The sequence below is a fragment of the Alligator mississippiensis genome, chromosome 1 (assembly GCF_030867095.1).
Source record: "Alligator mississippiensis isolate rAllMis1 chromosome 1, rAllMis1, whole genome shotgun sequence".
NCBI lineage: Eukaryota > Metazoa > Chordata > Crocodylia > Alligatoridae > Alligator > Alligator mississippiensis.
The window spans coordinates 251,997,500-252,019,985 of NC_081824.1; the positions used below are offsets into that span (position 1 = coordinate 251,997,500).

The following is a 22,486-nucleotide window of genomic DNA, read 5'->3' on the forward strand; positions in this document are numbered from 1 at the left end:
GATCTGCACGGCACAGGGCGGGCGGTAGCTGCCTCCACCCAAGTGCTGGGAAAAGCCACAGCTGTGGCAGGTAGTGGCATGGGGCTGGGAGTGGAGCTGTGGCAAAATTTGGGGTGGCTTCAGCCTCCTCCTGGCGCTGCTGGAGCCTGCTCTGAGCCCAGGCCCCAGCAAGAAAAGCCTGACGCAGCCTGGCTCCAGCCCGCCTCGCGACTGCAGCCCACACAGCACCGCACTGATCCAGGGCCACATGCTCTGCCCTCCCGGGGTGCAAGCAGCAGCAGGAGCCACCCTCACCCCACAAGACGTGCCTCTATCCCGCACGCCTCCCCAACCCTCCTGAGCAGTGCCTGCCTCTGCCCCCTCCCTCACTGCAGGGGGCATTCATCTGCCCCCTCATGCCCCTTTCCTCCCCTTCCACCACACCAGACTTACCATCTGGAGCAGCTGTATCTGATATCGTATTGGTATCGGACGATATGCCCCTTAAAACATGATTTAAATCGATTTGATTTGAATCGAATCTACCCTGCCTGTAAGAGCAGGCTTTTATAGAGAACGTTGTTAGGAGAGCTCCGATGCATATTGGGAATTTGCTCTGAATAAATTGAGCCTTATAGGAATGCTGGTGGCTAAAGGAATCTGGGCTCACATGGCACTGAGGGACCCAGACTGACAGCTGTGTGGGCTGTGCAATGCACCTGCATCTATATGAGTTCAGCAAAGCAGTGCAGGTTCCTAGTGCCTGCTGAGCTGGTAACTTGGAGATGCTTTGGACCCATTCCCTGAAGTCATCTGTTCATTTTTCAAATTGGCACTTCTGTGTTGCACCCCCACCTTCTCCCAGCACTGTTGATCAATAGATAATGGAGGCCTTTCACTGTGCAGGTCTGTTTCAGTTGGTGGTTTTAATTAAATAAACAAGTTAGGCGTCTTCACTACCTCCTGCGGGGGCGGTAATTCACTTTGTAAAACTGCGGCATGGAGACAGTCTGCTTGGCGTGCTGGGGAAGAGACCTGGAGCAGAACTTATTTTGTGATCCAACCCCTGCCACCTCCCAGCCTTCTACCTAGCTCCCATAGCCTTGCTCCAGCTCCTACTGGTACTGAGTAGGGCTTGGAGAGCCTGGCCCCAGCTCGGTTCATGCTGAGGGTTTGCGATCTAGTGGCTATGTGCCTGCCAAAAGGCACTCGGTCCTCTTTTCTGTTCCGTGTGCCAGGCTCTTGCATGAACTGGCACCAGCAAGATGGCTTGGCTTGCTGCTGTGCAGACACTAGCTGTTTAGGACAGATTTTTAAAATACATATCTATATCACCTAGGGCAATTGATGTCTTTTGTGGGCACATGACCATAGAGTCTCTCTAGCTTCTAAGATGGCACTTGAAATTCAGGTTGTGTGGCTAGTGTGTGAAACTCATTCCTATATGCTAAGTTTAGTGGGTTGTGTGTGCTGCCTTGGTGAATAGTCCCCCATCTAGCAAGACCCAGCTTGCCACTGCTGCCTTTGGGCTGTAACTATTCTATAGTTAATTAGAAGAGTTTGTTTTTTAGGGTTCCCAGTCCAGGGCCTTTCACCCATACTGAAATCATCTGCCACTGGTTAGGTGAACAGTGAGTTTCGTGCTGCAAATTCAGTCGTTTTGCAAGTAGCTCTTCAAAACGAAATTCTTGGCGCTGCTCTGGAAACACGGTTTCTTCCCTAGGAGGGGAGAGGCTTGCTATGCCAAATGTACATTGACCATGCCCTGGTAAAGGGGCATTTGCTTCCATTATTCTGTGAATTTTGATCGTAAAGATCTCTCTTGGTGTCACTTCCAAACTAACAGGTCGAGAGAATTTGCCTAGTGATTTTTTTTCTTGTTATCAGAAGCCTGTGACTTCTAGTTGAGAATGTCTGTCTTTTAGATGTCTAATCTTGACTGTAAGCAAGGGAGAATCCATTGCATTCCTTGCTAAGCTGTTTGAATGAGTGATTATCCATGCTTTACTTGTAGGTGGAATTTAACTGAATTCAGCTTTTACATGCTGGGTCTTTCTTGTTACACCATTGTCTGCTAGGTTACAGACCCCTCTGTTAGAGGTGATATTTTTCACACGTATGTGCTTGTAGATGTGAGGGAACAGAAAAGTAAGTGTGGCACCGTTATGCAGTTAGAGATCTCTGTCATTTTATTGGACCTTCTAAATCATATCTTAAAAGATCTTTCCCTTTTCCTGCCTCCTTGCCAAGAATACCTTGAGTGACAGCATGAGGGGCTGCACTAACTGCTTTCTTAAAGAACCTGCATTTTATTTTACAAGTGGTAGGTAAGCCTTAATCTTAAAATCTGCTTCCCTAAACTCTGCCCTTAAAACCTCCACTGTCAGAATTACCTGGCCAAATGGCATGGTGAAACGGATGGATTCAGGCACACTAAACCAGTGGTGCTCAATCCTTTGGCCCCACAGGCCACATAAGTGGTATAGGGCCTGTCTGCAGGCCAAATTTGAGTCCTGGTGGCCTGGTACCACCACCTCGTGTCTTCCCAACAGGATTGAAACCTGGGAGCCTGGCACTGCTCCCTCCTGCCCCCTGCACACCAGGATTGGGCCCAGGGGGCCCAGCACTGCCCCCCCTTACCTCCTCAGTGTTCTGGAATTGGGCCCTGTGGGCCTGGCACAGTTCTCTCCCCATGCCCTGTGTGTTGGGACTGGGTCCTGGGAAGCTAGCACCACCCTCTCCCAGCTTCCCACGCTGGGATTTGGCCCTGGGGCCCAGCTCCATCACCACCTAGTCCTGCACACTGAGATTGGGCACTGGGTCCAGTGTGCAGGGCTTGGGGCTTATTATAGGTCTGGAGATTTGACAGTAGGGGAGCAATGGCACTGCTTTCCTGCCATTAAATTTCCAGACCTGTGGGGAGCCCCCAGGGCTGGCTTTTGCCTGTGGGCCAGAGGTTAAGCACCCCTACACTAAACAGCAAAACACTTAACCCAACTGACCTGGCCAGTTTCTCAGAATGAGTTTCAAAGGGATTTCTGATCTGGCTCTTACTAAGCGTGTGTACATGAGATGCTTTACTGCACTGTAGAGCCAGTTACAGTGCAGTAAGCATTGCATCTACCTGTACAGATACTTATTGTGCAGCAATTGGCTCTATTTGTGAGTAAATTTGCTACCTGCAAATGCAAATAGCAAATTTACTCAAGATTACTTGCTGTGCAGTAGCATGTGTAGATGCCTGATTGGGAGCAGATTTGCTCCCAGGCAGGTGGTGGTGGGAGATTGTCTCCACCCAGGCTCTGGTGGCAGGGAGCAATGTTCTCCTGCCCCAGCAGGAGGGAGCTTCAAGCCCCACTCCACAGTTGTGAGGCCTGGGCTAGGAGATCCTTCTCTCCCAGCACCAACTCTGTGACCATGGACCTGGTACTGGGAAAGAAGGATCTATCAGCCCAGGCCCGCCATCACAGAGTGGGGGCTGGGAGCTACCTGCTGCTGGGGCAGGGGGACATTGTCCCTGCCTGGGTTCTGATGGCGAAGCCTGCCCTGGCAACAGATAGTGGCTCCTGGGGGCAAGGAGCAATGTCCTAGCCCCCACCAGGAGACAGCTGTTTCCTGGCCCCTGAGCTAGCACCCTCCGGGAGCCTAAAGCTCCTCCTGGCTGCTGCAGGGGCCTGTTGCAGGGCCACAGGGAGAAGGAGCAGTCTACTGCCAGGAGCAGCAGATCTGCTCCCCTGTCCCTGTACGTGTAGACACATGCCTGGGAGAGTTTACTCTTCAATAGTTTACTCGAGTAAACTGCTTCCAGGTTATTTGCACGTGGAGATGTGCCCACAGAGTTTTATAAAAAGCAATGGGCTGAATAACAACCAGAATCTCCTTCAGCGTTCTGGTCAAGGAATACTTGTATAATTTTGGGGGGAAGGCTTTTAATATGTATTTTTTTTCAGTGACTTTCTTGGATATTTCATTTAAAGGGATGGCCTTTTTTAAAGGTTTGCTGATACCGTTTTATAAAGAAGCTTTTCAAAACTAACTTTCTGTTCTGTTGTTCATTTCCAGTGTGGATTATGGGGTTTTTTGTTTGTTTTCTGTAGTTTTTAAATAGTAAAAAGAGCTATTTAGAGCCTATTGGGTTAGGCTCCCGGTATCTTTTTTTAAGGTCATGTTGGATGTGGGAGAGGTTAACTTTTGTATGTCCTGGTCTTTTTAACTGTACAGCCTTAAAGTCCCTCCTCAACTGTTAACATAGCCATCTTTCACAGATAGTACTTTTATTGCTGTTCTTATCTTGTTAAACATGTAACTTAATACGCTTGATGTCAGCCATAAAGGATTAATGCAGCAGAGAGACTCCTGCTGCTGGAAACTTAACTAATGGATTTCCTGAGACCAGTCTTGGATATCTTAGAGAGTGCAGTGCGTTGCTTTCATACACATCTAGCATTTTAAGAGGGGAAAAAATGGATAGTCAGCCTGGACCTTTAAATACTATGCCTGTATGTTGTAGTGTGAGTGTATTGGTGCTGTAGTTAGGAGCATGCAGTGCGTGTAGGCAAAGGGGAAATGTTAACAGGAACTGCTCTTTTACCCTTGCAGAGCAGATGAGGGCATTGCTTCCCTATCAGGATTTTGGGAGCTGAGGCATGGCTTCTCCAGCATCCTTGCCCATCTGGGAAGTGGATTCAACATTTGTTTGGGGTCGTGTCTCTGAAACAAACTTCCCAAGCTCTGGTAGCCCCAGCACTTTTCTTTGGCATGGATAGGAAGAGTGGGAATTCTGATAGCTGCCTGGCAACATGGTGGTCTGGCAAGAAATTGTGGTTTTCCTAATTCTGGGACTACAGTCTCGTTCTCTCCAGTAACCGAACCTGGAACGATGTTGCAGTTGTGACGCTGTAAAGGCATTTCTCTGAATTGCTTGTTTGGCTGCAGTAGCTGGAGGTTTTTGGCTCAGTTTTTGGTGCGTTCTGATTCTTGCTCAATCTCTGGTTGATTTCTGCTTGAGAAGACAAAAACTGTAAGGTTCTGCTGTCACCACTGCCAGTTGGGAGCAGTGCCATGGAGCCTCGACCCTGCTACTACTTAATTCTTGCTCTGCAGGGTTGTTTTTAAAGAATACAGTCCCATTTTTTTTCTTCAACCACTGCCAACCAGCAGCATGTACCCTGACTGCATGTTGCTCCCCAGTGAGGGGCTGCTAGACTATAAATTGTGCTGTCACCTAGCAATGGTAAATGCAAGCAATGGTTGCAGGGTTGTTCAGGGAGGAATGGTGGAGTTGTTCCCAGCTCCTGTTGCCATCCACATGGGAAGAACTGAGTCTGGGTGTGAAGTGTCTTTTTAATTTTACATTGCAAGGTTTTCCAGTGTTTTAAGTTCTGGGAATGTCAAAGTTCATTTTTCTCAATAGGCCTGAGCAGGGTAGGGCTGAGCATCCCCCACCTTGGTTCTGGATTTGCAAAGGAGATTTGAGGGGGAGGTCTGAGTGTGTCAAGTCTAGGTAGAAAAGGGAAATTTATGGGGCATTTTCTTCAGCTCCTCCACCCACCCCTGGAAGCTCTGTCACAGGCTGAGAGGAGCTGTGACCTGGCTTCCCTTCCTACCCCAGCAGATCTCTGTATTTTAGACTGGCTGATTCCCCACCCTAGCTGAACTCGAAGCAGGCTGGTGATGTGTGGGTGCTGGCCTTTAGTTGTAGGTTAGATATAGAGATCCAATGAGCATTGAAAACTGACGGCAGCCCTCTAAATTTATGGTCACAAGGATTGTACGCTCGAGCTGAACTGGTGTGCAAAAATTGCCAGCAGAGTTGTTCCATGAGGCCCCAGAGCTTGAGTGCAGGTCCCCTGCATGACTGTGGCATATACAGACGAGAACACCTACTGCTGTTAGACTGCCATTTGCTTGGCTGCAAAGCACTTTAGAGGATTAAAAGTCAGTTGTTTGGGGAGGGGTGACTGCATGTCAGGACACCTTTGGTCAAACCATCCCCAATCTGCCCTGCTAACTTCCTGCTAGGCACAGCAGTTTCCAGTCTTTTTTCAGTATGTGTGCTGTTTAGGACCCTTTTATTTTTCTTCCCAGAAAACTCTGCAGACCTTTAGCTTTGAGGCCATAAGGGATCCCCCATAAGGCACCCTGAAAGGGAAGGGCTCTGCTGGCTGAAAGGTTAGCAGAACTGCTTGCTGCCTGCTGAGTATTGGATTTGCATGTGCCTTTGATGCAGGACAGTCTCTCTGCCCCAGTGAGAAATGTGGAAAGGGTGGGTGGACCTTACTGGGGTCCACTCTCTTTTTGCTAAAGCCAAAGTGTGAAGTCAGATCGATGAAGCCACGTGAACATCAGCTGTTGGAGTTCCCCAAATCTGGGACTCGTGCATTTAATGGCAACTTCACTCAAGACAGATGTGTTTTTCAACCCTGCCCCCACTTTGCTTCAGAAGGCCCAGAAATGCTTCTCTTTCCAGCTTGTGATCCCCCAGGCCAAGCTGTTGGTTGTAAATGCCAGGATTGTCTTTCTTTGCTTTAAGCTACAGCATAGCACTTTGTTTTCTGCAAAGCCTCCAACAAGAAGTCTCTCCCCCCTCCATTCTCCCCCTCCTTGGACAGACAGATTGCATTGTCACATTGTGATTAAGTTGCTTACAGAAGCCAAGATTAAGGCCATTTTGGCCTGCGAGTTGAAAAGTATTTCAAGATTACTAAACACCCCCTTGAAATCCATACTGAGAGCAGCAGATTTTGAAGTGAAACTCTTCCTGTGTTACCTCTGGCAGGAGGAGAAAGCACGGCAGTAGTTTCTCAAAGGCCAAAAACAATCTTTTTCCCTTTCTCCTCTTTCTCAGAGGCTTTGTAAAGTTTAATTTACTCCTATCAGAGAACAGCAAAGTCCTTCCTCTACCAGTGTTTCAAATCTCTGAACCACAGTGTGCTGTTGTATCTGCTTGTTTGCTTACTTTTACTGTAACATGCTCCAACATGACTGCTTTGATTTACAGTACCCAGGGCCTTATCTACACGAAGCAAATTCACTTTTTACATGGCCTGGCAGCTTAGGCCAAGGATTTTGGGTTATGTCATGACAGTGCCTTGAGGCTAAGCTGCTGCTGGAAAACAATCCGAAATCTGTTGCGCACTGCTGCTGTTCCTTAGCCTGATGTTGCAGTATATTGAATAGCTTGCATCCTGTTCTACCAACGACAATGTCTGGTTTGAGAGGCAATGCCCAGCTTTGGACGTCTCTGAATAGACAAGCCCTGTGGCAGGGCACTGAAATTTTCTCCTTGCTTTTCCTCTTGCTTTCACAGAAAGGAAAGTAGTTTTGCAGACATGCAGGGGGAAGCGTTGCCAGTTCACAGAGGGCTGAACTCGTCGCGGAGATGCTCTGCCAGGAAAAAAGCTTTGGAGCCCCGGCCTGGGAATTTTGCCAGTTTCCATTCCCTTTTGGAGCGCTACAGAGTGTGGGTGGAGAGCAGAGGGCTCGCTGCTGTCTGTAGCAGCCGCTTTGCTTCTCTATGCATTGCTAATGATGCCACAAAGCTGGTCTGGAGCAGAAAGTCCCAGCAAGTGCAGAAGCAGAGTTGCTCTTGATTTGAGTGGTAGCATCCGTTTGCTACCTTTTTCACTCTGTCTGAGGCTCCCAGCTGGCTCAGGGGGACCTTAAACACAGTACTTTGCACCAGATGCATTCAGACCCTGTCAATCCACCAGCACAGATGCACCCCTACATCTCTGCTGTCTTCTCACACCTCTGGGAAAGGAAGGAGTGGTGCTGGGGCCTCATAACTCATAATACAGAGTGGGAAGAGCTTCTCTTTCTCCCTCCAGGGTTCTGCTCTGTAAAGGGCGGTGGTTCCCCTTGATGTGGGTAGAAAGGTTGAGCAATACAGCCCAGAGGCTGTGATTCAGCCATTCTCTCATTCTTCTAATTACTGCGACCCTTCAATTTTTTAAAAGAAGTTTAGTTTTAAAATGCAACCAAAAAAAAAAAAAATCCTCCCAAGAAAATGAAATTCCAGCTGTTTCCTAATTGTTTGTGCATGTGACTGTATACAAGCCAGGGAGGGGCTGATGAAAGGATTGAGGAAAAGGCTGCGTTTTAATGACATGTATGGTACCAGCTCAGGGAAGGCTTTGTAGCTAAAGAACAGACTGAGTTGAAGGGGACATCTGTATAATCAATGTGGGGGCGGGGGGCTGATGTCCTTCTCTCACAAGTGCAAAGTAGCTGAAGTTTCCAGGGTAGCGGTGAAAGGGTTTTTTTGTATTTTGTAGGTTCTAATTTTTATACCAGTAGGACGGTGGGAGTGTCTTGATTGGAATATGTTGTTCAGGAAGTCAACAACTTATGGGGTGCAGTATTGTCCCTGCTGCCAGAGGTGGTGGTCACTCACCACAGTACCTTCCAGGAGATGCATAAATGTTATGTAGCCTAGATGGTCTCCTGTTACCCAAATTATGGGTAAGCTACTGAAAGAAGGCAAGCAGGTCTACAGCCCAACCTTTTATTTCTTTGCACTTCAAAACATAAAAACAAATATTTATCCCAAAATCTGCCTGGCTACCCATGGCAGCACAATATAGCTTCTCACCTATACCAGCAGAGGAGACTTGAGAAGTGGGAGGAGAGTGACAAATAGATTGGCAGCAGGTCTTGAATTTGGTGAGTTCTCCAAATCTCCCTCTAGTCTATGCCCATATAAATGGCTGGTTTTAATATTCTAATAAACAATCTCTGTTTGTTTCTGTTTAAATTTCTTTGTTTCAAATCAAATTCACCCAAGGAACCTTGTCTGCCTTTGTTTCACTGAAACTTTTGGAACTGGACTGAGCTAGATCTCTTTCGGACTTGGGAGAGGTGTCAATTAGTTGGGATTTATACCTTCGGAAAGTAAAAGGGAGGGTTTTTTATCTCCTTTCCTTCCACTTGTGGAATGCTGTTCAGCACTGGCCAGTTTCTTCTTTACCTGAGTTTATGCTCTTCTCTGACAAGGCTGTTTTATTTTTACAAAGTATCTAAGCATCTTTACAAATAAGTCTAATACATTTGGTTATGCTTGTCGCTACTACTAATATTTAAAACAAAGCTATGATACAGCGTATTTGGATTATTTAATGAGGTGCACCGATGCATTCGTTCGATATCAGATTGGCACTGATATAAAGAAACTTGGCTGTCTTGGAAATTGGCCTGATGCGGCCAATAATTTGGCTGATAAATGCCCATGTGTGCACAGCCACAGCGAAGCACACAAGCAGCGAGGAGCACAGCACAGCCCAGCAGGTCGGAGAGCTATGTGCAGCTGGTAAGTCTGTTGTTGGGGTGTTGGGGGGTAGATCAATGCCCCTTGCGGGGAGGGAGCGGGGTGGGGTAGGGTGGGGTAGACGCTGCCCAGCCGGGGCAGGGCGGATGTGGGACAGAGCCGTGGCTCATCTAGGAGTCCCAAGATGGGAGGAAGCTCCGGGCACCGCATAAACCCAGGGAGGGCATGGGGGGAATGGGGTGGGCTGGAACAGGGGCTGCACTGGGCTCTTGTCAGGGGTTGGGTTCGGGATGGGCTGCAGTGATGCTGTGAGGGGGGGCATTGAGGGGGCTATGGCAAAATTTGGGGTGACTGCAGCCCCCCCAGCCCTAAGCCCAGCTCCTGCCAAGAAGAGCCCGGCGCAGCCCCGGCTTCAGCCCATAGCTGCAGCCACCCGCCTTGCGCAGATTCAGGGGCACTCCCTCCACCATGTCCTCTCAGGGTGTGTGCAGCAGTGGGAGCCGCCCCCACCATGCCACCTGGAGGAGCCACAGCTCTGTCCTGTGCCCCGTCTGCTCCATCCAGGCCCTACCCCACTCCCTCCCTCATTGCAGGGGGTGTTGATCTGCCCCCCAACCCCCCTGCCTCTTTCCCCTGCTCCTCTTCTACCACAACAGACTTACCAGCTGCACGCAGCGGTATTGGAAGTCAGATCCGTATCGGCTGATATGCCTCCTTAAAAATCAGCTGTTGGTATCAGTCTCCAAAATCTCTATCAGTGCACCCCTAGTCTACTTTTATAATGTCTCCTTTCAGGCCTTGCATTTTCATAGATTCATGGATTAGAGTCGGAAGGGACCACAATGGATCATCATGTCCGACCCCCTGCCCCTGGCAGGAAAGAGGACCAAGGTCAGATGACCCCAGCCAGGTGACTATCAAGCCTCCTCTTGAAGACCTCCAAGTTAGGTGATAGTACCACCTCTCGTGGAAGCCCGTTCCAGACTCTGGCCACCCTTACTGTAAAAAAATTCTTCCTAATGTCTAACCTAAATCTGCTCTCTACTAGTTTGCACCCATTATTCCTAGTTACTCCCTGGGGCGCTCTGGTAAATAGTGAATTCCCAATTCCCTGCTCTCCCCCCCGATAAACCCATAGGCAGCTACAAGGCCTCCCCTCAGCCGTCTTTTGTAAAGGCTGAAGAGATCAAGATCTCTCAACCTCCCCTTGTAGGGTCTTTCACGGAGGCCACTAATCATGTGAGTGGCCCTCCTCTGAACCCTCTCCAGATTCTCCGTGTCCTTCTTGAAGTGCGGCACCCAAAACTGGACACAGTACTCCAACGGCGGCCTGACCAATGCCGCATAGAGGGGGAGCATCACCTCCCTCGACCTGTTGGTCATGCATTTGCTAATACACGACACGGTGCAATTGTCTTTGTTGATGGCTTTGTTATACTGCCGGCTCATGTTCAACTTGGAGTCAACTATGACTCCAAGATCTCTCTCAGCCTCTGAGCTGCTGAGGAAGTCATCCCCCAACCTGTAGGTGTGCTGGGGATTCCTCCTTCCTAAGTAGAGTACCTTGCATTTATCTTTGTTGAATTGTTAAATTCAAAACAAAATATCTTTTGTTTAACTGTATCTCATTACTGCTTTAGTTAAACATGTGGATGGCTGCCTTTACTTTGCTGACCAAGCTAGTTGTCACATCTGCCAAGGGCAACAGGCTTTGGGGCATTCTGCTTAGCCACACTTCGGCATCTTGGCCTTGACACCTTGAAAATGGCCAAGGCTAGCAACACCCAGTGCACAAGTGGAACCTGAGCATAATGGTCATCTTTTTGAATGCCCTGTTCCCAGTTGCACCTAAATTTTCCGAAGTAGTTTCCCTTTGGCATGAAAGTTCCTTAGCATGAGGATAAAGCTTTTGAGGCAGTTTATTGGAGGGGGGGAAAATCAGTTGGGCTTGAGGTAATAATGAGAGGAAGGGAACATACACTGTAATGTAATATCATTTTTGAAAAGCTCTGCAGTTTGCAAAAGATGGGGGCAGAAAGCAGAAATCTGGCTGGGAAATGCCCTTGGTAAAAAGAGGTGCCTCTGAACATTCATAAGATCATGAAAAGTAGGAAAGTGGGACTGAAAGGGACCTCTTGAGGTCATCTAGTCCAGCCCTGTACTCAAGTTAGGTTCATCCTTGACTTAACTGTCCCAGCCAAGTGTCTGTCCAAACTGCTCTTGAAAATTTCCAGGGCTGGAGATTCCACAACGTCTCTAAGTAACCCGCTCCAATTCTTGACCTCCCTCCATAGTCAGAAAGTTCTTCCTAATCTCCAACCTAAATATCCTCTGTAGAAGTTTGAGGGCCACTGCACCTAGTTCTGTCCCTTACAGCCACAGAAAAATGGCTATCTGTATCCTCTTTCACAGTCTGGCAAAAACAATACAAGACTTTGAAAAGTGCGTTCTGGAAATATGATTTCTTTTCGTATGACTTCCTCGCTAAAGTCCTATGTATACAAAACTGGATGGTAATCTTTAATGTACCTATTGCTGGGTACCCAAGGTGAGATGCCTTCAAATGGGGCTGGTTTTTGGAAAGTGCCTAGCACCTGCCTTCTGCAAAATCTGGCTTCCTTCAATTATCTGTGTTGGAAACACAAGAATCAAGTTGCTTCAAAAATCACAGATAGCTTAGGTTAGATTTATAAGCATTTAAAGGCAGGCAGCCGAAGAGGAGGACCTTTAGCTGAATTTAGCGAATACTTAGACACAGCAAAGGCACCGCTTGCGCCTGACTCTGTACAATAGCAGCTGAGCAGGGGTCTGGGCTGTGGCTTTAACCCGCAGGGGTTGGGGTGGATGAGTGAGGCAGTTGGTATCATGGGACTTGTATTGGCATATGGCACAGGGAGATAAATTGAGTGGTCCATGATTGTACAGTGCTGAGAAGAGAATTCAGGTCTTGTTTCTCTGTGGCTTGCCTGTCCTGTAGCACTGTCCTTCCCCAGCTTAATTTAAAGATCCTACAACCTACTTATAATAAATATGTGAAAGCTTCTGCCACTCTCCATGCAAGGGAGAGTTTGTTGCTTGCTGATGAATATAACTAACTCAGTTGGTGCAGAGAGCTGACATGCTGACAGTTGAGCTCAAATCCTGGTGAGTTAAAAGAGGAATGAGCAGGGAGTCTTGGCTAACTCCCTGAGTAGCAAGTTGGTGACATTAAGAAGCCCGGCCATCTCCTGTAGGAGGTGCTTAGGACTGAAGGGCAGTGACATATGTGCGATAGGGGCTAATTTGTAGTGCACCTCCTTGTGTGGAGCATGATATATGCCAGAGTCTTGGCTTGCTCAAGTGCTTCTGGTGCTGCCTGTCTTCCCACTTAAGTTGGAAAGCTGATCGTGAGAAAAGGAGGCCTTGTGGATGCATGCATCAGGCTAGGTATGCATGTTGTCTTTGCTTGTTTTGCCCCGTGTGCTGAAGTCTGAATCCTTTTAATATGGAGGGAGGAGGCGACTCGCAGCCCTTGTGCAATATGTAACCAGATATTGGAGTTATTCTTACCCAGCTGGACAGACTGAGTCTTGTTTGGGCTTGGACAGGAAAAAGTCTGAAGAGCTGTGAGGCACTGCTGGAGTTGATCAGTGCAACTGGGAGGAAAAGCAAAGCTGCTTCTGCCGGGGCTGGCTGACATGGCTGCACTCACAGTAGACCTTGATGTCTGGACCAAGTGAGCCCTAGGTGTTGTGGTGACCGTCGCGCTAAGAGAAACTGGGTGCTGTTCTGTGCTGCCTGAAAGATGTAGCTGTTTTACACCCTGCTCTCATGTGGGTGTTATTGGCTATACTGAAGGCACCGCAGCAGCCTGTTCCTCCCCTCCCAGCTCCTGCCTCCAAAAATAAAACCTTACTTCACAGAAAGCAATTGTGCAGTGAGTGCTGGACTCTGTGGTGGTTTGTGAGTTGCAGGATAGGTCCATCAGTGGGTGTTAAACATCTTAGGGGCATAACTTCTCAATTAGGATTTCCAAAGCCTCTGAATGCTGAAAGCTGTAAGGGATGAGAGGCACGGGATGGATCATTCTGGATAGGATGATCCTGCATAAATGCTCTCTTCCTTAGCATCTTTTCTCTGCCATTGTAAGAAATGGGAGACTAGGTTAGGTAGGCCTGTGATTCAACCCAATATGGCATTTCATATGTTTTTAGCTACTGTCATCGCCTTGTGTACTATGAAATACTATCAACTTCCAGATAACAGGGCTATTTTGTTGTACTCCATAAAATGGTAATCTTTTCATTTTTTTTTCTCTTTAAATAAACTCTTACTGAATTTTCTTTTCAGCATTCAGCGAGCCGCTTTGGTGGTTTTGGAAAACTACTACAGAGATTTCACGGTCTATAACCCAACTTTGTTAACTGCCTCCAAGTCCCGTGCAGCCAAGCACATGGCTGGCCTGAAAGTCTACAATGTTGATGGTAGGTGAGGTGATGCCATTTGCTGAAGCCTGGGTTGGGGAAGAGAAGGATTTGTTCTTATGTTTCATTATTTGCCTCATTGTTACCAACTTTCTAGTGGAGATCTTCCAAATCATGCTAATCTGCTGGCATTGAATCCCTTTACGTGTGGTACAATATGGTGTGTCTTGACTAGGGAAAGCAGCCCAGTTCAGGTTGGGTTAAGTTAGCATGGGTTATTTGAGCCTAACTCAACATCTCTTCCTAGTCAGTGTGATGCCCACCTAGGTAGCCATGCCACGTTCTAAAAGCAGGGCTCCTTCTGAGGGGCTTAAAGTGTCCACTTAGTTCTTCACACTCCTTTCACTTTATCTCCTTAAAAACAGAGTTGGTTAAACTGGCTGCAGGTTTGCACCAGGATGAGTAGCAGAGCAGTGATTCTCATCTGGGGTGCCATGGCACTCTGGGATGCCCTTTAAGGGGGCCATTGTACCCAACCCAGCAGTGCTCACAATTGCTCTTTTGGGGACTGCTGGCCCTCCCCTGCCCAGAAGTACCTGTGCCAGCATGCCCCCTTCTCTGAGCAGTGTGCTCTGCTGCAGATGGGTGGGCAGACACAGGGCTGGAACTGTACTTGGCAGACCAGTTTCTGTCCCTTCTCCTCTCCCCCGGCTCCCAGGGCTGGTGGGCAATGTCACAGGGCAGGTAGCTCCAGTTGTTGGCCTCTGAGACCCCAGAAAAGAAGCCAAGGACCTTGACCTATGGAAGGTGGTAGGCCCATCTAAGGCTTTATGTTGACTACCAAGAGCCTAATTCTTTGCCAGTTTTAAACTAAATCTATACAAGCCTAGCTTAAGTAACCAGGAGGTTGTAGCAGTGTGTCCATGGCCTTTCATAAAACCAAGGGTTCCAGTAACCTGGGCACTTCAGCTGTGTTGGAGTCTTCTCAGCTCCTCAGGATAGAGCATCTCACAGAGGGGAGAGGAACTTACCACCTGGCAGCCCTGGGAAAATACAGCCAACATTAATTTTAACTTGAGTCTGGAAAATCTGGACTGCCCAGTATGTGAATGGGCTCATACTGAAAGATTTGATGACGTAGAGGGTGCCCTTTTTTTTTTTTTTTTTTTTTTTTTTTTTGCATGTACACTGGCAAAAACTAGAAAGAAGGCAGATCTGACGTGCTTATTTTCAGGGAGACATGTCATTTTTGCCTCGCCTTAGACAAAAACTGCTGTAGCTTGTGCTCTGCATTGTTAGGAACCCCAAAAGGCCCAGAAGCTGTACTGGAATGCTTCTCCATACCTCCCCTAAAACTTGGTGGGGAGGGGGGCTGCCAAATTGGACAAGGAAACATCGTGTAAGCAGTCACCTCCTTGCACTAACAGGTGGGGGGCAAAAATAGCCTTTCTGGTAGCACTTCTGGTCTTGGCTGCCATTAAGAAGGACAGAGGGATGTGAACTAGCAAGTGAAGCTGATGAGAGGGAATGTCAATTGGCCTGTGTTTTGTCTAGAAATGGGAGGTTTGTGGGAGAGATGTAAAGCAAAATGGGGTGAAAGCTTGCTTTCTCATTGTAGTAGCTGGGTCTGGGCTCATAGTAGGGTGGGGAAGGGTTGGCATGGGAAAGGAAACTGAGGGGGCAGGATGACTTCTTGGCCCTGAAGGCTTTGGCACTCATTGTATCAAAGTGCTACTTGTCCCATCAGATTGAGAAATGAGACATGCTCCTGCCCCTCTCTCCCCCTGCAGTTAGTTTGAGCCTAAACTTTAGGCCGGAGATGGCAGGAAGTCTCTTGTGGCAGCTATTAACTGTTTATACTGTTGGAAATCTGTGGCTCCAGGCTTTGAGAGAGGAAGGAAGAAAACCAGTACTCTCCAGTATCAGCACTGTGTGAGCTAGCAGCTTTTAGAATTATGTAGGAATTCAAGTGGGCAAAAGCAGGCTGGGGAACTGAACTGGATGGCATCATGTCTTTCTAGTGTCAAAATCTTGCAGCCTTCCAGGGCTGAAAGCAAGTGCCCTCTGCTCAGATAGTGGGAACATCCAACTTTTTGGTATCCTGGAGCATTGTGTTTTTAGCTCCAGTGCTTTCCTGTACCGAACTTAAGACTCACAGGTTCCTTGGTCTGTTGGTATCAACTAGTGTGATTGAGCATCCTGGGTATAGTTGGGTTGAAACCACTGTCCACTCCTGTGCAGTGCTGGTGTTTGCTGGGATACCTTTTTAGATTGCTTTGCACTGATTGGGGCAGGGGGGGAGAGAAAGGGGAGCTGTGGTCTGGGCAAGGGGCGTGTGTGTGTGTGTGTGTGAAGGAAAGGCTGTGAGCTGGGTTGGGGGGGAGGTGTGTGTGTGTACATGAACACATGCTGAAACCTGGGGCAAACAGTCATATCCTTCAAAAAAATTCCCATAGATATGCTAAATAGACTGTATAGTTCTTGCCAAAACTCTGTTTGGCAATGGAACAATCCCACAGCCTTACGCTCCCTCCATATGACCGGATCATAGGGGCATTCACTGTTTGGCAGCTCTGGTTTTGGCTGCCAAAACCAACTTTGGTGCAGTAGCCAGAGGGATGGAGGTGGGGTGGAGAAAGAAGGAACACAGCTTACTGAAATCTCTTGTACCAGGGACCGGCAACCTTCTTAAGCCTTGGACTAGAACACCCTGGCTCCAATCTGGTGCGGGCCAGTGGCTTTGACAGCATGTCAGCAGCAAGGGAGGGGTTGTCTGCGCCCATGGCAGGGCCAGGCAGCTGGGAGCTGTGCTGACACTGCTTTTCCCAGCCCTCTCCTCCCTGGCTGGGGTGAGCTCAGTTTCTAGCCAGAGGGGACCTGGGATAGGGCCAGACAGCTGGAAACTGAACCTTTGTTGCTGCTGCCATTTCTCCTTGTTCCCTGCCACACTTCCCTTTCCCTGGCTGCTGTGCAGGGCATCTAGAAGCTACCCAGCCTCAGCTCAGTTACCCATCAGCTGGGAGCTACAATTGCTCTGCAGCAAGGAATGGGTTCAAGAAATGGCAATGCTGGTGCAGCTTCCATCTGGCAAGCCCCCGTGCAGCTCATTGCTGCCAGTCCCAACACAGGCGTTGGCAGAGACAAAGCCTTCTGGCTCCATGGGCCGAATGCAGTGGCTCTATGGGGTGGGTCCAGCCTGAAGGCCATGTGGTGCTGACCCCTTATACTATTGGTAAAATTAGGGTTAGTCCAAGGGCTGCGCTGTTGGTGCTATGCATGATAAACCAGACGCAGAAAATAGCTCTAGCCCGGTTTGGGAGCTGCCCCTCCCCTGAGTCCTATCCTCTCAATGCTGAGCCTACTGAATGAAGTCAGAAACGGTTTTAGACTCCGGAGAAATGGCTTGCCCAGAATTCCTTTGTTCTTCACCACCAAGCTTCCAGCTTGTTTCTTGGAAGCTTTGTACTTTTGAAGAGCGGGGGCAGCCCTTATTCTGGGAGCAGCATATTTTGTGAGCAACTGTCCCCTGTGGAACTAATCACTTCCCATTGGACAATGTAGGCTGGCTCTTAAAGCAGTGTTATAGTCAGAAAAGTGGCTCCTGGAACCATGTGCATTTTGGGGGAACTGCCTTGTATGACTCCAGATCCAAAGGCTCCGCTTATTTAGACAAGGACATGGCCTTGCAGGCAGCAAAGGATCCCAGCGCCTCATTGAGCCCTTCTTGCATTTTTAAGGCAGCCCTCGCCATGAAGATCTTGTGATAGATAAATAGATGGCCATCTGTTATTGTGAAATGCAGAGCAGATGCCAGCTCCTGCTCCTGCAGCTGTGTGGACTCCACTGACAAGGAATAAAAGCTCTGGAGGCATCCGTGGCTCTGGCCTCACGTGGAGCTGATACGTGGAGCCCAGGCTTACAATCTGCAGAGCTGTTTCCCTGACAGTAATTGCTTTCTTGGGAAGCATCTGTGTTATGTCCTGGTGGCACTGCCCCTGGCCCTGATGTCCCAGCACAGCTCTTTGCTCCCTTTGCATGTGGCTCTTCTGTTTGTTTTTTGTTGATGTCTCCATGTCTCTTGATGTTCTTATTTTCTGTCTGTCTTTTTCTCCCGGCTCCCCTCTCCTCTTGTGCTCTCTCACTGTCTTGTGGCTGAAATGTGATGTGTGCCAGCCGCCCTTGTGGCCAAGCTGAAAATGTATATAGCTGATGGTAAGTCACAGCCTTAGCCCTCTGCCTCCTCCTTTGTGTAGACCGTAAATATGTCCTGATGCTTTGTGGTCTCTGAAATATCTCTCTTTCTCTCTTCCCCTGTGTCCACTGGTTGTCCTGTGTAGCGTGAAGACCAAATTCCCCCCCACACATATTGTCCCAGAGCAAGAGATGAAGGGCCTTGTGGGGTGTTGGGATGGCTTCCCTCTCTTCCGGGGACAGTAGGGAGGGTCAGCCCCACCTGGCCCACCAGTTCCCTGTTCTGGGCACTCTAAGACCTGGAATAGGAAGCTATCCAAATCTGTAAGATTAACATATTTCTCTTCCTACCACTGAAGGCCCTGGTAACAACGGTGCTGGCCAGTCTCGAGCCATGATAGCTGCTGCTGCCCGGCGCAGGGACTCCAGCCACAACGAGCTCTACTATGAAGAAGCGGACCATGAACGCAGGGTTCGAAAGCGTCGAGCCAGGTAATGCAACCTCCCTAAGGCAGCATGGGGAGAGGTGTGGTAGGATGGGTGCCAAAGTAACTCTGTAGGCATGCAGTAAAAAAGATAGGAATTGGATTGAGGGAATAACTTTTGTTTAGGAGACGTGTGTGAGAGTGTGCAAGTGATGTAAGCAGACTCCCTCCTGTACAAAAGCAGAGGAAAAAATACCATATTTATTCAAGTATAAGATGACCCCCCCATAATTAGATTCTATATATGGCAAATTTATAAATTTATTATAATTTTCCAGGTATAGAATCTAATTATTGGAGGTTTGCCTTGAATTTGAACCCTTCCTGCTGCTACAGCAAAGGAAAATTAAATCTGGAGGTCAGGTAGCCCCCTTGCCCTCTGTTGTCTCCCCCCCTGCAACTTCTTCTTCCTCCAGCCCCTTTCCTCTCTCCTTACTGTCAGACCCTGTTCTCCTTGAGCACATGGAAGTGAGGAGCAAATTTGAAAATACAGGCAACCCCTGCTTAGCGCTTCTAATTGGTTCCCCAAAAACGGAGCATTAAGCAGAATAGCATTAAGCGAAACCTGCTGCCAGCTGTACAATGCCCGTGAGCGTTATAACGAAACTCACTAAGCGCTAAGTGGAACCGGTATCAATGTAAAATGAGTGTTATAGTGAAATAGCACTATAGTGAAACAGTGTTAAGCAGGGGCTGCCTGTAATGACATTGAAATAAACATACATTTAGCAATTTGCATATAGGCAAGTATTCATGGACTTAGTTTATCCAGACTTGAAGAGTTGTATGTTTTTTTGAAGCTGCTGCAAGTTTCAGGACACTTTTGTATTTACTTCATATATAGTGCAAACCATACACGATTTTAGTCCAAAGCCAAAAGACTGATGATTTACCATAGAGTTCATTGGGCTGGGCCCCACCACAGTCAACAGCATTTCAAGCCATGCTGACCCCACAGCTCAGCACTGCTCAGTGTGTGTGTGTACTCCAGATTACACCCCCCTCCACCCCCCTGCGCGCAAGAATATATGCGCTAATTAGATCCCCACTCATGATTGGAACTAGTTGTTTTTGTCATGAGTCCTGGGATCCCCCCCAAAATTTATATGCAGATGAAGTGCAGGGAAGCCTCTGGCTAGAATGCTGCTCTGCATCTCCACCTCATAGAGGGTGGAGCACACTAATATGTAGTAGGTGGAGAGGGGGGACAACAGAGGGATTCTGGGTGAACTGTTTGGGGCCCCATTTGTTGATGTTTGCCAGACATTTAAGGTTAGTGAAGAAGCAGGAATCACTGGAAATGGGAAAGAAAGGCACAGCTCAGCTGTGGGAGAGAAGAGGAAACTGAAACATATTGAATTACCATGACTTGGAAAAAGAGTCAGTGCTGAGCAGGACTGTAATTAATGGGCACAAATGTGTATTTTATTTTAACCGGCTGAACTTATCTGTCCTTGTAATAGGTTCCTATCAGCATCTTGGACTTTTGGCTAAGACGAAGTATTTTTAGCACCAAGGGGAGGGTGTCAGGGCTGGCTCTGGCCTTCTTGGTGAAGACTTGGCATTACAGAAACTTCAGGCCTGGTGGAGGGAACACCCACTTGGTTGTGGGGTTTTTTGTTTTTTTGGGGGCGGGGACAGGGGGATGGGACTTTTTAAAGACCCCCCAAAAAAGGTTCCCATAAGTATGGTTGCCCAATATGGGCCATGTGTTCTATAGTCATGCTCAATGTTGGTCAAATTTAATCAACTTCATAGTTTTTCTATTACTGAGCACATGCTGCTTTTGGCAACAGTTTGATGATCAATTATGTATTTAATGAGGTTTCTTTGTACATGACTAAGACAAAACCTTGTCTTGTATTGGAGTAAGTATGTTACAAGTTAGGCGTGTCAGGAGCTAGTGCCAGAGAAGGTATGTGCTTAACAAGCATAAGGGCACATGCCGGATAAGCTAGCACCACATTGTAGATTAAGGAAGAGTCCCGTGCTTGGCAAACCCATAGTAGCTCTTCGGGAAAACCAGTTTTCCCCTTGTTGGGTCGGGATTTTTGACCCTGAGCAATCCAAGGGCTGGGCCAATGCTATCCCAGGGGGAAGAACTCTTTGCTTCACAGTCGGAGAGTGCTGCTTTAACATCTAGATGTTTGACATGTGAGGCATTTTAGAAGAGTATTTGGTGACTTAGGGTTCCTATACATGTGCAGGGAGGCTGCTCAGACGCATTGCATTTATAGCATGTTGAAGCAGACTAAATGAATCAAGTCTGCTGGAGCATGGTAATTACCATGCTCCAGCAGACTCCAGTGTCATGCATATTGGTATCCTATGCTGAAAAATGGCGGCAGAGGCGCTTTAATTAAAGCTTGAGCTTTACTTAAAGTGCCCCTGCCACCGTTTTTCAGTGCAGGGACACTGATGTAATGACACTCTGGGTGCTTTCATTAGAGCAGCTCTCAGAGTCACTCTAATTAAAACCCTTCCGCCTCCTTTTCCCCCCCTGGTGCCCCTCTCGGAGCATGTCTATAAACGCCATTAGTTTCTTTTGACTTGAAACACAGCTATTCTGCTGTACAGTGGTGTGTAAGTTTTTTTTCCTATGTTTTCCCCTTTCCCTTTAACTCTAGTATGCTCTTGCTAGTTAAACTCAGCTAAGGTAGCTTGCAAACATCCTATGACATCTGCCTGTCTTTGCTATGGTGTGGTCTGGGTTTGTTTGCTCAGCTGCACAGAAGCGGGGATGGTTTGCATAGGATGTGTTCTTGGCCATGAGTGCTAGCAGAAGGGAACCCAGTCATTGTTTAACTGAGGGGTGTGGGGGCCATCTGCCAGGAGCACAAGGACTTCACCCAGCTTGTACAAAAACCCTGTCCGACTACCAGGTAGATCATGAACAAGTGAAGTGGGGTGGGGGGAGGAGGTGGGGGAGCACTAAGAGCCATAGTGTGTGCAGTTCTCCATCCAGGACCCTGCAAGCAGCTCAGAATGGCAGCAATGCATGTTTGGAGCCTGGTTCTTGTGCATCTGCTGTCAGTCTGAAGGCAGCTGTGTATTGATTACACGAAGCTCTGTGGGCCACATTCAGTATCTGGTCATAGGTACATAACTGGCAGCTCTGCCTACTGAAGCGAGCACAGGATTGGGGCCAGGATTTTAGGGTTCTGATCATGCCTTGTGCACTCAGGAACGCAAAAGTGTTCAAAGGAAATCTCCTGTTCATGTCCTTTTCTGGCCCACCTCTTTCTGATCTGCAGAAGGGGTTTCAGTAACTTACTTTGTGTTATGCAGTGATTTGGCAGTAGAACTGGACATAGAGGCCCAAGCGCTTGACTCCTGGGCAGTGCTGTAAGCTTGAACCAATCGCACTTCCTTGGTTGTGAATTGTGCTGTCCTCTTTCTCTGTGCAGGCTTGTGGTGGCTGTTGAAGAGGCTTTCACTCACATCAAGCGCCTCCAGGTGGAAGAGCAGCAGAAAGCTCCAGGGGAGATGATGGATCCCCGGGAGGCTGCACAGGCCATCTTCCCATCCATGGCAAGAGCCCTGCAGAAATACCTGCGCACCACTCGGCAGCAGCATTACCACAGCATGGAGAGCATCCTGCAACATCTGTCCTTCTGCATTGCCAACAGCATGACACCAAAGGTAATGTGGCCAGAACCAGGTGCTATAGGGACAGACGGGGACGTTCAGCACTGTGGTGGGGGGAAAAGGAGAGTGGGGCGGGGCTGCTATCAGTGATGCTTTGCTGCTTGTTACCTAGCTTCAGTTTATAGGGTGAGGTCTGCTCCTTCCCCTTCCTACCCTCATAGGTAGCAGTCACTGATGCTGAGGTCCTACTCCGGCATCACTAACAATTCCAGACCCTTGGTTTGGAAGCTTCCAAAGCCTATCACAAATATCTGCTGGAAGTTATACTGGTAACTGTGGAGTCACCTCTTTAGAGGTGTGTCCCTGGCCTGTGGTAGGTCTGGAGTAGGTGGTTCAGTAGGAGATCTTTGTTGGTGCCAATCCAGTGGAACAGTGTTGGAGGTCCCATCTTGTGGACTGGATGACAAACTGGAGTCTTCATTCATTGACCAGAGCCTTAGAGTTGCCAAAATAAGTCCTGTGCCAAGGAAGTAGCCCAGTGGCTATGGACATTGTACAATTGAAAGAGTTTTTGA

At 48.3% G+C, this 22,486-nt stretch overlaps 1 protein-coding gene across 1 annotated transcript in view; it reads left to right on the forward strand.

The window, feature by feature from the left end:
• Positions 1 to 22,486, forward strand: part of VANGL1 (VANGL planar cell polarity protein 1) — a 69,483-nt gene that overhangs the window by 39,134 nt on the left and 7,863 nt on the right. Inside the window, exons 5-7 of the mRNA XM_006261475.4 lie at positions 13,574 to 13,707; positions 18,198 to 18,330; positions 21,731 to 21,965. Coding sequence (XP_006261537.1) covers positions 13,574 to 13,707; positions 18,198 to 18,330; positions 21,731 to 21,965 — 502 coding nt within the window. The remainder of the gene's footprint in view (positions 1 to 13,573; positions 13,708 to 18,197; positions 18,331 to 21,730; positions 21,966 to 22,486) is intronic.